Here is a 14,813-nt window from a genome sequence, read left to right on the forward strand (position 1 = left end):
GTAGATTTCTTAATGTGCTGAAGAACACTTGCATGTCTAAGATAAGCCCTGCTTGGCTACAATAGATTAGGCTTTCAATACTGCGCATGGCTCAGTTCACTAGTTTTTATTTAAGGGTTTTGCCCATATTTTAAATGTAAGATTCCGCATTTGTCGTCTTCTTTGTGTGCTATCTTCCTCTGGTTTTGATTTCAGGATCAAGCTAGGCTCACAGAATGAGTTGGGAAGCTTTCCGTCTTTTCCTAAGCTTTAAAATAATTTAAATAGTCAAGGAATTAACTGTCCCTGAAAAGTTTTACAGAATTCATCCATTAACAGGCTGAATACTGTACCTCTTTTGTGGCAGAAGAGGAAGAATAAGACCTTTTAATTACTGTTTTTTAAAAAATAGCTTTAAGGCTGGGTGAGGTGGCTCACGCCTGTAATCCTAGCAACTGGGAGGCCAAGGCGGGAGGATCGCTTGAACTCAGGAGTTCGAGACCAGCCTGAACAAGAGACCCCCTCTCTAATAAAAAAACAATGTCTCTCCATATAAAAACAGCTTTAGTGAGATAGAATTCACATCTCACGTGCATACATTTCACCTTATTATAGAGTACAATCCAATTACTTTTAAATTTCTTCTATGGTGATTGATAAAAGGAATAACTAACCAGGAAAATACAAACTGGTAAAATTTATTCAAGAAATGATTCAAAACTTTAAAAAAATTTATTGATAGTTTGATATATTTGGTTTTCTTTAACATTATTTTAAAAATCTCTATGTTTATAGTTAAGAAGACTCTCATTTCTAGCGCTTTGCATTTTTACTCATTTTTTTCTTCAACGGACTTGACAAAGGCTTACCCACTTTACTGCCTTCTCCAAGAACTAAGCTTTTGTTTTTATTGATCAAGACTGTGTTTGTATTTGATTTCATTGATTTCTATCATTTCAGTGGATTTTTGGAAGAGAGATAAATGAATCTATTCAGCAAACCACCGAGTGGCAGGGCATTTCGATCGATTTGTTCAGGTGAATTCAAGATGGGAACTTCACCCAAGTCCCCACAAGTGTCCTGCAGTTTGAGATTCTGACAAAAGGCTATTCTAACTCACACCGAAACAAACAGCAGAGTTTCCATAAATGTGTGCACATCTTTGGGCGTTAGCAATATAATGGATCCTCCTATTGCGGGCCCTCTGCTGTCGTTAACATGGCGCATCGTTGTTTTTAAAATACATGTAAGCACTATTAACAATTACTAATTCAAATCAAAACATGAAAAAACAACTTGCAGTGTCATTCCAGTAAGGCACTAAAATAGGAGCTGCCCTTATAGGCTCGCAGGCTCAGGTCCCTCTGTCAAGCACGTCAGGCAGCAAGCAAGGTGCTCCAAGTTCCAGTGGGGGGCAGTGCGGAAGAAACAACAGGGCAACCTCCAGACCAAACCTCGATCAGAACTGCATCACCTTCCTTGTGACCTTGAGCAAACTGATGCCCCTGAGTCTGAATTTCTCCGTTTGTAAGATGGGAATAACACCATCTTTCCTGCAGGACACTTCTGGGGAACGGGGACAAATAAACACCCATTCACAAATGCTGCCAACCGCATTTGGCAAACACACGTGCATCCACACGGGGAAAGTCTGACGGTACGAACAGCCAGGGTTGCTGACGCACCAACGGTGACTTCAACTTTGACGTTTTTGCTCAGTTGCCATTTCTGTCCTTTCTAGTCATCATCATAGTTACTAATTACGGAGACTGTGCCATGGACCAGGCACTTTAGTGAATGTTATGCTCATGTCACTTAACCACATGTAGTCCTGCTGGCTGGGCACCATTATTACTCCCCGGCTACACACGAAGAAACCAAAGCTTGAAATAACTTACCAAAGGTCTCACAGTTACTAAGACTTCTGAAATGGGACTCCAATCTGGCTCTGACTCATGCTCTCAATTGCTATGACTGTGATTACATATACATTTAAAAGGCGGTCACACCATATGCAAACGCCTCGAAGTTAGAGAAATCAACTCAAAAAGCAGAGTCAAGAGAAGGGCACAAGCAAGCATTAGAATGTGTACGTGTACGTTCCTGAGGTCTTGATGGAATGATTAAACACTCCGCTTCAAAGAAAATGTAGAACATGACTGATAAATAATAATTCATTGTTAGCAACTTACTGTTGGTTACACACGACCAAAGTGCAGCCTAAAACAAAATGAATCAGCACAACGTCCAGAAACCTCAGTGATGTCACACAGATGCAGATACACGGGAAATAGAAAGCAGCATATTAGACAGATTGAAGAGTGACTAAAATGTAGCCAAAAGGTTCCTAAATTAGTCCCCCACCCCCGCAAAAAAAAAAAAAAAACCACTCTCCTCCTTTATTATCAGAGATAAGTCAAGACTCCTTTCCCCACACCCCCACGTTAGCACAAGCGCAATCACTGCCAGGAAAGCAAGCCCGAAAAGGCTCTTCCCTCACGTGTGAGCAAGCCATCCCGTTCTATCCGCTTGTTGCTGCCTTCGAGTTTATCACTGCATGTAATAAATCCTGACCTCACAGGTGGAGACGCCTTTTACCCTCAGGGAGATACGCCTGAGTCATCTTCACTTCCTCCATCTCTGCTTCCTGTTAATGCCTGTGCTCCCCCCTTTTTTAAGGGGGGGAGGTGTCTCACTATGTTGCCCAGGCTGGATGCGAACTCTTGGCCTCACGCATTCCTCCCCTCTCCCAACCTCCTGAGTAGCTGGGATTATAAACATGTGCCCATCATTGCTTTTTTTTTTTTTTGAGACAGAGTCTCACTCTGTTGCCCGGGCTAGAGTGAGTGCCGTGGCGTCAGCTTAGCTCACAGCAACCTCAAACTCCTGGGCTCCGGCAATCCTCCTGCCTCAGCCTCCCAAGTAGCTGGGATTACAGGCATGTGCCACCATGCCCGGCTAATTTTTTGTATATATATATTTTAGTTGTCCATATAATTTCTTTCTATTTTTAGTAGAGACGGGGTCTCGCTCTTGCTCAGGCTGGTCTCGAACTCCTGACCTCGAGCGATCCACCCGCCTCGGCCTCCCAGAGTGCTAGGATTACAGGCGTGAGCCACCGCGCCCGGCCCATCATTGCTTTTTGATTAGCGCACCACTGACATGGCAAATGGATTTCCTCTCATTTTTATGCCTTAAATATAAACGCCTTATTTCTTTGTAAGAAATAACATCAACCACCTGAAGTACACTAAGCCTACGTGTCAGAGTAAAAGTTAAAGCTCCAAAATACATATGTTCATGTGTGTAACAAATATTTACTGAAAACTACATCTTATTCATCAGAGCATCCTCAAGGCCGAGCAGATACCAAGTCTTCACTCTCAGGCCTCATAGGGCTTAGGCGTGAGTGGCAAAGAAACAAGCAAAGGCACCTCCCCTGGCAGGACCCACCAACTGCAAGGGTCGTGAGGGATTCGGGAAGTCCTCACTGGGGCTTCTGGAAAGGCTTCCTGGACATTAACCTGAGGCCTGAAGAAGACCAGGAGGTGGCCCAGAGGAGAGGGAAGATTGAGGAGAGGAACAGCCTGTGTGAAGACAGTCCAGAGGCCGGGAGGAAAAACGAGGTTTGAGGACCTTGAGGCCAGAATAGCTGGGGGAAATGCAAGGAGGGAAGAGGTCGAGAAAAGGCTGGAGAGGAAGGGAGAAGGAAGAACAAACAGGGTACATCAAAGACATGCTCAGAAATCTGGACTCCGGCCTTAAGGCAAAGGAAAGGCAGTGAAAGCTTTTAGGCAAGGAAGTGACATGATTAGATAGATGTTTTTAGAAAATATCTCTAATTGCAGCACAGAAAATTGATTGGAGGGGGCAGAGTAGGTGCTGGGAGAGCTCAGGCTTCTTGAATAGTCCATAGGAAGATGGGGACAACAGCCCGGGGGATGGAGGGAGGTCGATATTTAGTAAGTGACAGCGAGGAGTTGCTCTCTTGGATGGTGGGCAAGAGACAGAGCGAGAGCCAACCCCCCTACTAGTTAAAACAGCCAGGTGGGGGCAGGGCCATTTATTGGATCAGGATGTAAAAAACAAAGAAAGGAGGGAGGGAGACAAGAACAGAGCGATCACGTATCATGTCATCAAAGCCATCAAAGCCGCGGAAGTGACGACTGTCCAGGGTGATGGTGCAGAATGAGAAGTGAGCCTTGGACAGAGCGGCAAGGAGTCCAGTATCTGATGCTCAAGGAGGAAGGGTGATGGCATGGTGTGAACTATGTCACATGAAATCTGCTGCTAAAAAAAAAAGAAAGAAAAGAAAAGAAAAAGAAGAGTAAGAATAGAACCCTCAAGGAAATAAACAGCCAGACGTGTACGAGGAGACCAGGAGTGCTGTGTCACAGAAATTATGGATGTGCTTCAAGAAGAGAGCAGAGGTCATCTCTGTGGACTGTTACTGAGAGTTAACGTAACATGCGGTGTGACAGACGTCCACCAGGTCTTGCAAAGCGAAAGCCACTGGCGGCCCGGTGAGCGTGGGTGGAGCGGTGGAGAGGGGTAAGCAGCACTAGGAGGGGAAGGCGGGGACCGGGTTTCTGGGCAGATGGCTTCACACCGGCTGTGCACCCTGGGCCAGAGCAGGGGCTCTGCTTGTCCAATGCCTGTCTGAAGCCTGGTCTCCCACCTTCCCAAGGATGTCACCTCAGTTAAGCTATTTAACCTCTGACTTTCTTAACTTCCTCCTCTGTAAAATAGGGATGATAAGGATATTTATCTCTTAGGGTTGTCCTGAGGATTAGATAGATGCGGAGGACTTACAACGCTGCCTCACTATCTTTAATATATGCCCACGATTATCACAACCATAGAAAAAAAGGATATATTAATAAAATTTTTCCAATTTTCCAAGTAAACACCAAAGGCCATTTGCTGCCAGGCCCACCAGGAAGCAGAGAAAGGCCCAGAGAGGGAAGGCCGCGAGGCCCCAGAGAGGTGAGCAGAGCCGCTGCCCTGGCTCCTGATAACTTTCCATTTGGTTCCAGTTGCTTGTGAAGCCTGGTGACAAACCCCACTTTTAGGATATCTCTGTATCCTCCCCATGCGTTTTCCTCCTTGTTGAAACCAGTCAGGGATCTTTCCTTCTCTGGCAACAAACCATCTAACTGCGCTATCTCATCAAGTCTAAGATACCATCAAATGTTAAGTCACAGCCTGACTTCGGAGATATTAACATGTGTACCTAAAACCTATGAAAAAGGGCACTGTGTTAAATATGGGGCCAGCTAGAGAGGGAAAATTTTAATTATAGACATTTTATAAAATTTTAAGTACTATAATCAAGAAACAATAGATCTCTTATCTAAGACGAGCATGTAAACTCAGTAGGGAAGGCAGAGTTTAGAAAACAGATCATTATCAGAGCCTTCTAGTACTACAAGTAAGGACAAAGCAACTAAGCTGTGACCACAAACCTGCCACTTTAACACCTCTCCCCCCAGAGCTCAGGACCGCTCCCCCCATCAGTCAGTAAACTGACAAGGTGACTCTCTTGAGCGTCTCTGAGATGATCCTCTGAAAGCGAAGTGATAGGGGAATGATTTAATCGGTACCAAAAATACGTGAAAGGCAATTCTCCCTTGAGTAAATTGGAGCAGTTTCTCAACCTCTTTTTCTTTTTTTCTTTTTTGGAGAGAGTCTCACATTGTCAGCCGGGCTGGAGTAGTGTCATCACCATAGCTCACTATAATCTCAAACTTCTGGGTTCAAGTGATCCTCCTGCCTCAGCCTCCCCAGTGGCTGGGACTACAGGTATGAGCAACCAAGCCTGGCTAATTTTTCTATTTTTTGGAGAGACAGAGTCTCGCTCTTGCTCAGGCTGGTCTTGAACTCCTGAGTTCAAGCGATCCTCCCGGCTTGGCCTCCCAGAGTGGTAGGGTTACAGGCGTGAGCCACCGCGCCTGCCTCTTTTTCATTATTCTCCCTCCCCATCCTCCCCCAGTCATTTTGTATATTTTTTCCTCTAATTGTCTCACCTCCACGAAATGTTAATGCCACAGACATAGAGTATGTTTGCTCATCTACTATGGCCCTTTGGAGGGTCGCAAACTCCTGTAAAACCTCAGATTATTTTGCCCCAGCAAGGACTAATCTTTGCTCACTCAGAGTATTATTTCCCCCAGTTGAGAAGGAATGAGTTATGAGTTAATGCAAACTTTTGCTCTGTCTGTTAGTTTATATAGTGATTATTGATTGCTTTGGGGCCTTATTTTTTTTTCCTTTTTTTAGAGATAGGGTCTTGCTCTGTTGCCCAGGCTAGAGTGCAGTGGCACAGTCATAGCTCACTACAGCCTTCAACTCCTGGGCTCAAGTGATCCTCCTGCCTCAGCCTCCCAAGTGCTGAGGCTACAGGTGTGCCACCATGTCTGGCTAAGTTTAAAATTTTTTTTGTAGAGACAGGGTCTCACTATGTTGCCCAGGCTGGTCTCAATCTCCTAGCCTCAAGCGACCCTCCCACTCTCCCACCTCAGCCTTCCAACATGCTGAGATCACAGGCATGAGCCACTGTGCCTGGCCTGGGGTCCTATTTTTGAAGCAGAAGGAAAATTAAAAGCTCACCAAGTGTCGGCCCCTGGTTTTATAGAGAAAACCCATAATGATGACAATAACAAAACAAGCAAAGCCCTAAGAGACTTTATGGGTTATCCCAGGAATTATGGGTACTTGCAGGTGAAGAAGGAACGGTCAGGACAGAATGGATTGGTTGGGATGAAGCAAGCAGCAAACGAGGAGGAAGAGGAGGGAGAGGTGGACCGCAAGACCTCCCCTTAGCTAACCGGGTAAAACCACCACGGCAAGTTATCAGAAACTTGAAGTAACTGAAGATCCTGGGGCAGCTAAGACAAGAGGGAAGCTGGGAGAGTGCACCAATAGCGCTCCACAGGCCGCAGACTTCGGGTAGTAGTGCCAGGAGTAGGTTTGCTAGTCATGAATAAAACTGCTGAATAATTACCTACTTCCAAAAGCATTCATGGGTTGTGTTCAGGTGCTTACTAAGTACTTTGTGCTTGGTCCTGGCCAGTAAATAAGTTCAAGACAGTTAATATTGATAAACACAAACACAGAAAAGATGTGACTGGTGTAGCAATTAAAAATGTAAAGAGCAGCCATGAGTGGGAGCTCACGCCTGTAATCCTAACACTTTGGGAGGCCAAAGCGGGAGGACTGTTTGAGGGGCAGGAGTTCTAGACCAGCCTGGGCAACAGAGTGAGACCCTGTGTCTATAAAAACATTAAAAAAAAAATTAGCTAGGCGTGGTGCCACCCACCTATAGTCCCATCTACTCGGAGGGTGGGGCAGGAGGATGGTTTGAGCCCCGGAGTTCGAGGCTGCAGTGAGCTATGATTGCACCACTGTACTCCAGCCTGGGCAACAAAGAGAGGCCCTGCCTCAAAAAGAACCAAAAACCAAAACAAAACAAAACAAAACAACCAAAATGTAAAAAGCAAACTCAGAAAGTGATTGCTATGGGCTAGGCACACTTCTCACTGTTTTTCATATGCAGAATCATTTAATCTCCAAACATCCCCATAAAGTATTAATAGCTACAGACACTTAATGGAATCACTGAGATCACGAGACACCGCCGAGCACCTGCTATACCCCAGCCATGACAGTAGGCGCTGGGAAGAGAGAGGGGAGCTGTGAGAGAAGAACACAAAGTATTCTGGGGGGGCCTCAAAGAGCCGGTGAGATCTGGGTTGAGCCTTGAGGTCCTGGTATGATGGGCAGGGTGTACGCAGCTGCACAGTCCCGAGAATGTGCCACCCAAGGCGCAGACACAGGCAAATGCAGAGCAGGGCTCTGGCAAACTATGCCTGGGGGCCTAATCTGGCCTGTTTTGGTAAATAAAGTTTTACTGGAACACAGCCCTGCCTATTGTTTGGTCTTTAGCGGCTTTGTGCTTTCCTGCTGCAAGGGCAAACTGAGTAGTTACAACAGGCTGAAACCACATCACCTGCAAAGGCTGAAATATTTACTATTTGGCCCTTTACAGAAAAAATTTGCTTGCCCAGGTCCTAGAGCTTTGTTATTCAAAGAGGGGTCTGAGAACTGGAGGCAGTAGCATCCCCTGGGGCTGGGCAGAAATGCGGAATCTCAGGTCTCAACCCAGATCTAGAGAATTGGAATCTGCCTTTTTTAAAAGACTTCTGGCAACTCTGGTGCACATAAAGGGAGGGGCGGTGGACCTGCAGAGTAAGAGAAGTCTGCCTTTATCAGATATGCAGACAGGAAACTGGTCGGTAAGGAGGGCTGACGGCAGAAAGGAACAGGGAGCTTGCATCACATCCCAGGCCAAAGATGACCCCAAACCTTCTCCCCGACTTCACTAGTGCCTCTAGGTCGTTTCTAACAAATATAGTACCGGTTATAAATTATCAGGAAATAGAAAAATACTTGGTAACAAAAATATTAGTAATTATGTGTTTCCATGGATAATAAATGTGTCTTGGTCAGAGTCATGCCTCCAGACATCAAGGCATAAATTAAGATACTAACTGGGTAAGATGGACATTTAAAGATGAAACAAGGATCTATTCAGTGGCTATCTATTACCTAGGCTACTAATACATCAGTTCACAGCATATTTAAAGGTGTAATGCCTTACCGTGGGGACTCTTCTCCCCCTAGATAAGATTCTGCTTGATACTGAATTTTTCTGTATTTTAGATGAATAAGCAATTTAAAGTTCAAAAGAAACAAAGCGTTTTGGACTAGCACGCCAACACTATTCCTTCTTCCAGCTCAGCTCAGCTTCCAAGTCACTGTTTAACATTCTGCCTCCTTAAAAATCTAGAAAAGTTTGACAGGGTTATTTGTGGGATTCAGTATGCTTTAAAGTAATGACAGCACTGTAGATAAAATTAGATGGGTGAAAGGGGAAATTTCCTTTCTTAGATGCTTAGGTTTAATACTTTACATTCATTACACTGGCAGAAATAATGCTAAAGAAAAAAAGATTGTATATCTGCTTTAAGAAATGCAACACAATTAAATTAATGAATCTCAAGTAAGAAAAAAAAAAGGGGACACCAAATCTCTGTTGAGAAGAATCTCTGTGTTAAATTCATTAATAAAAGCCTTAAAAAGTCCATGAATTCAGGCAGGGCACAATGGCTCATGTCTATAATCCCAGCACTTTGGAAGGCCGAGGCAGGAGAATTGCTTGAAACCGGGAGTTTGAGACCAGCCTGGGAAACATAGTGAGATCCCAATTTCCACAAAAAATTAAAAAATTAGGCAGGCATGGTAGTGCACACCTATAGCCCCAGCTATTTGGGAAGCTGAGGCAGGAGGATCAATTGAGCCCAGGAGTTCAAGGCTGCAATAAGTTATGATCAGGCTACCGGACTCCAGCCTGTACAATAGAGTGAGACCCTATCTCTTAAAAAAAAAAAAAAAAATAGTTCATGAATTCAGTACAATGGTTAATGGCACTTTAGTAATAACAGTAACTAACATTTACAAAGTGCTTATTATGGGTTTATACCGTATTAAATACCATGATAGACTGCCTGATTTAATCCTGATATTAGCTCCATTTTATAAATGAGGAAACCAAGGCACAGAGAGGCTAAGTAACTCATCAAGGTCAAATAGCACAATAAGGGGCGGAGGTGTGATGTGAACCTGGCCCTGGGCCTGCTCTGGAGTCTCCTCTTGCCGCCATGTTAATCTGAGAAAATTATAAATGCAATAGACTCTCATTGTTACTAACATCAAAGACAAAAAAAAAAAAAAAAAGCTGTGATTTAGACATTCAAAGTCTCAATGGAAAGAGTCACCATATCACCCTGTGGACAGTGGCCAAAATTTGGCCTGCAATATAATAAAATCGAGGAATAGTGAGGTGGATTCGAATTAAGACACTGGATTTATTTTTCAGTAGAATAAAATGCAAAATTCTGAAATGCACCATTTGTTAATAATAAACATGGACAAAGACTTTTAACGACAATTACTATGACTGCATTATCTTCTAGCTAACATGTTTGTAAAATGCTGCAGTGAATCTAGAAGATAACAGGCACTGGCTAATTCTATTGGGCTAATGCTCTCATGTTGGCTGTGCACTCTTATTTAAGTAATTGCCTGACTGTGAATGAACAGAGGTATGAAAGTAAAGTTGGCACAAGGGACAGCCTCCACATGGCACATTCTTTGTTTCCAGAGCTTTAGTCTATCAACACTCCCAGAAAAAAGAGAAGTCGCTAAATAAATAATGGAAGTACACAAGATAGTGTGAAGGCCTTTTGAAGTCCTCAAATTGTTAAGCATCTTATATAGAGTTCTTTTTTGACTCTGTGCTCATCGTATTCCATTTTAAGTATTAATTTTGCCAAAGAACAAGCTCATCTCCTTCAAATTTTAACAGCTTCAGAACAAGATCCTGGTGATAGCTCATCATATTTCATTTTAAATATTAATTTTGCCAAAGAACAAGCTTATCCCTGGCAAATTTTAACAGCCTCTAAATTAAGATTCAGGTTATTTACCTGTAAGAAGATATAAGAAGAAAACAGGACAGGAAAAAGAAAAACAAAGTGAGAGGAGTGGCGACCGGAATGATGGGGCGAGAGGGTCGCCTGAACTCAAAACCAGTTCAATAAGCCGCTTCAGGTTTTCATGTTTAACTTTCCCTATTAAAAAAGAAGACACACCCTACTGGTGGTATTTTCACAAATACACATAAGGGAACCAGTTTGGGTTAAAGGTATGGACTGTAGATGGAATCTGGGGTTACCTCTGAGTGTATGGTGACATGTACAATTAGCACGGCATGACACCTTGCTCTATTTCGAGTTCGGCTAGTAAGGACAAAAGGGCCGCCCATCAGTGCGGATGCCGGGTGGCCGGGCTCCTCCGGGAAGCCCAGCTGGTGTCCCCTCCGGAAGGCACGGCGTGCCCTGTACCCCCGAGCTCGCCGGCGCCCACGTCCCCACGAGGCTCCCGCAGGACGCAGCCCTCGGCTGGGCAGCGGCCGGCCGAGCGGGGCGGGGGCCCGGGGGTCCCACACGCCCCTCCGCGGGGCGGCCGCCGTGGGAATGCCCGCACGCAGGGCGGGGCGGGGCGGGAGGCGCACTCACCTTCTTCCTCGAACTCCAATTTCTCCAGCATGCCGGCTTCCGCGGGTCCCGGGGCCGCCGCCAGCGCCGCCTGAGGGGGAGGAGGAGGACAGCGATCAGCATGAGCCGCGGCGCTCGTCCCCGGCCGGCGAGCTCGCGGCCGGCCGAGCGCTCGGGCCTCGCTCCGCGGCGCCGCCGGGAGGAGGGGCCTGGCGGGCGGACGCTGGCGGGCCGGGCCGGGGCGGGGCGCGCGCGGCCCACCCGCCCCAGGCCGCCGCAGGTGGCGCGGCCGCGGCCTGCGTGCCCCTCCGCGCGCGGGGCGCCGCGCTCCCGCCCCTGCGCCTGTGGGGCGGCCCGCGAGGGGGCGGCGTGCGCGGGGCCGGGGCCGGGGCGCGGGGAGCGGCGCGCCAGGGCGGCCCGGGGCGCCCCCTCCGGCCGCCGCCCGCCTCCTCCCCGCGGCCGCCGGCGGCCATTAGGCGAGGCCCGCGCGCTCACCCTGCCTCGGCCTCGCAGCCCGCACGCTGCCGCGCCCGCTCCCCCGCGGCCCGCCGGCGTCGGCAGGTCGAACCTGCGCAGGTGTGGGCTCGGCCCGCGGGGCGGGGCGGGGCGCCCCGGGCGAGGCGCGGGGGCGGGGCGCGGTCCTGGAGGCCGCGGGATGCCTGAGGGAGACGGGCCCGCGGCGAGGGGTCGCTGCTTGCTTCCCTTTTCCTCTTTATAATTTTAGATCAAACTGTCTCGTCTCGTCCCCCTTAAAAAAAAAAATTGCTGCAAGGGTTACACGTATTGTAGATGCACTTTGTTGCTATCAGTTTTTTCCAGCCACGGGACTCCTAATTTTCGTCCCCTTTTCACGGCCGGGGAAGCTGCTGTCACAAGCTCACACAATCTGAATCTGGTCCTGGCCGCTCCAGTCACCCTGGATCTGGGTATCCGAGACTCTCCAATCGCCAGCTCAGGTTGGCAGGCGGCGTGGCCCGCAGCGGTGCCGGCCGGGGAGGGGACAGACGTCCTGTCGCCTGACAGCCATGTCGGCGCCATCTACAGGGGCCTCCGCCAGCTGCAGGACGCGAGGGCCCTGTTAATGAGATTAGCTCCCTAGCGCCCATTAGGGCTGTCAAGGGCCCAAGCTCTGGAAAGGAACGTGGTCCTATCACTCTTGCCCGAAGGAGGAAGTACTGAAATCTTTCTTTTTGCTTTGTCATCTCAGTTGCGCCAATCCCTGAGTCTTAAACTTCCCCTTAAAAAAAGAAAAGGGGTGGGGAGAGGAAAAGAAGACAAAAATAATACTGTAAGATGTGGTAAAAATCTACAGCTTAAGTCATGCTTCGTAGTGAAAGAATGAACATTTTCACTGGAAATAAGGGTTGGAAACAAGGCAAGGATGTCTGTTCTCACTAATCTTATTAAACATAGTTCTAGAAGTTCTAGTCCCTGCAATAAGGCAAGAAAAGGAAATAAAAGGGATACAGATTGAAAGGGAAAAAATTAAAATCATGCAGATGACTTGGTTATCTACAGATAAAGGCCCAAAGAATCGACAAAAACAGGAACTTCTGAGTTCAACAAGGTCATGGGATACAAGAGCAACCACAGAAATCAACAGCGTTTCTATATACTAACAATGAACATGTGGAAACATTATAAACATAATGTCATTTATGATCGTGGCTAAGAAAAGTAATACTTAGGTATAAACTGAAGAAACCATATGCAACATCTGTGTGCTGAAAACTGCAAAATGTGGATGAAAGGAAAGAAGAGCTAGTAAATGGAGAGACATCCCATGTTCATGAAATGGAAAACCCAACATAGAAAAGATATTAGTTCTCCCCCAAATCTTTTGATTTAATGAAATTGCTATCAAATTCCCAGGAGGTTTTTGTGGACTTAAGATAAGCTTATTCTAAAATGGGGAGGGAAAGGCACAAGCTCTAGAATACCTACAACAATCTTGAAAAAGAATGAAGTGGGAGGAATTGCTCAATTTGAGATTAAAGCTTACTATGCAGCTACAGTAACCAAGACTATGTGGTATTGGCAGAGAAACAGACATAATAATCAATAGAAACAGATAGAAAAACCCAGAAATAGACCCATGCAAATATGCCAAACCAATTTTTGATACAGTCTGAAAGTAATGGTGCTGGATGGAGCATTTGGACATCAAAAGGCAGAAAAATAAACCTCAACCTAAGCCTTGCACCTTTTACAAAAAATAGCTCAAATCGGATCATAGACTTAAAAAACAAAACGTAAAACTATAAAAGTTTTAGGAGACTTGACACCAAAAATACAATCCATAAAAAGAGAAACTGATAAAGTGAACCTCATTAAAATAAGGAACTTTTGCTCTGTGAAAGACCGAGATAAGCGGATGAAAAGACAAGCAATGGAGTAGAAGAAAATACTTGCAAACCACATAGCCAACAAATTACTAGTGTTTGGAATACAAACAGAACTCTCAACACTATGCAGAAAAAAGCAAAAATAATCCAGTTAGAACATGGGCAAAAGATGAAGGGATATTTCACCAAAAAAGATATACAGATGGCAAATGCAAATTGAAACCACAATGAGATATCACTACACACCTATTAGGATGGCTAAAATATAAATAGTAAGAACAACAAATGCTGATGAGGTTGTAGAGAAATGGGATCACATCTGCATTGCTGGTGGGAATGCAAAATGGAACTGCCATTCTGGAAAACAATTTGGCAGTTTCTTATAAAACTAAATATGCAAATCCCATATAACATGTCAATTGCAGTCTTGGGCATTTACCCTAGGGAAATGAAAACTTATGTTTGCACAAAAACCTGTACATGAATGTTTACAGCAGCTTCATTTGTAATAGCCCAAACTGGAAAAAACAGATATCATTCAATAGGTGGATGGTTAAGCAAACTGGTACGTCTATACGATGGAATACTACTCAGCGGTAAAAAGGAATGAACTATTGATACAGACAACAACCTCCAAATTTCCCAGGAATTATGTGGAGTACAAAAAGCCAATCCCAAAAGGCCACATATGGTATGATTCCATTCATAGGGTACCACTGAAATGATAAAATTGTAGAAATGGAGAGCAGATTAGTGGATGCCAGGAGTCTGGGTGGGGTAGAGGGACAGAGGTGCCAATGGCTATAGGAGGGCAATGCGAGGAATCGTGGTGGTGATGGAATGGTTCTGCATCTTGACTGTTGTTAATGTTAGTATTCTGCTTGTGAGATCACACTATATTTTTCCGCCATGAGTCTAGCCAAGCTGACTTAATTATGTGGAGGACATGCCAATTTGGATTAATTTTAAAAACATATTTATTGGAATATAATTCAGATACCATAAAATAACTTACCCATTTTAAGTGTACAATTCAGTGATTTTCAGTGTATTCGGAGTTTACAACATTTTCATCAACCCAAAGAGAAATCCCGTACCCACTGCCAGTCACTTCCCATTCCCTGCCCACCCCCCATACTCATCTCTAGGCAACCACTAATCTGCTTTCTGTCGCTATAGATTTGCCTCTTCTGGACATTTCATATAAGTGGAATCATTCAATATCTGGTCTTTTGTGACTGGCTTCTCATTAATGTTTTCAAGATTTATCCATGTTGTAACATGCATCAACATTTCATTTTTTAATGCTGAATAATATTCCATTGTGTGGATATACCACATTTTGTCTATTCATTCCTCAGTTGATGGGCAT

The 14,813-nt window shown here is 45.4% G+C and overlaps 1 protein-coding gene across 11 annotated transcripts in view; it reads right to left on the reverse strand.

Annotated features, from left to right (window-relative positions):
• The window catches only part of PRKAG2 (protein kinase AMP-activated non-catalytic subunit gamma 2), a 251,486-nt gene that overhangs the window by 45,316 nt on the left and 191,357 nt on the right, over positions 1-14,813 (reverse strand). For 6 of the 11 annotated variants that reach the window (XM_069461977.1, XM_069461976.1, XM_069461975.1 and 3 more), the window contains one exon: positions 11,118-11,187. The exons of 4 other annotated variants lie outside the window; for them this stretch is intronic. In XM_069461977.1, the coding sequence (XP_069318078.1) occupies positions 11,118-11,187 (70 nt within the window). Of the gene's footprint in view, positions 1-7,623; positions 7,627-11,117; positions 11,188-14,813 lie in introns of all 11 variants that reach the window. One more of the 11 variants, XM_069461981.1, reaches the window with a different exon arrangement.

The sequence above is a fragment of the Eulemur rufifrons genome, chromosome 29 (genome assembly GCF_041146395.1).
Source record: "Eulemur rufifrons isolate Redbay chromosome 29, OSU_ERuf_1, whole genome shotgun sequence".
Lineage (NCBI taxonomy): Eukaryota > Metazoa > Chordata > Mammalia > Primates > Lemuridae > Eulemur > Eulemur rufifrons.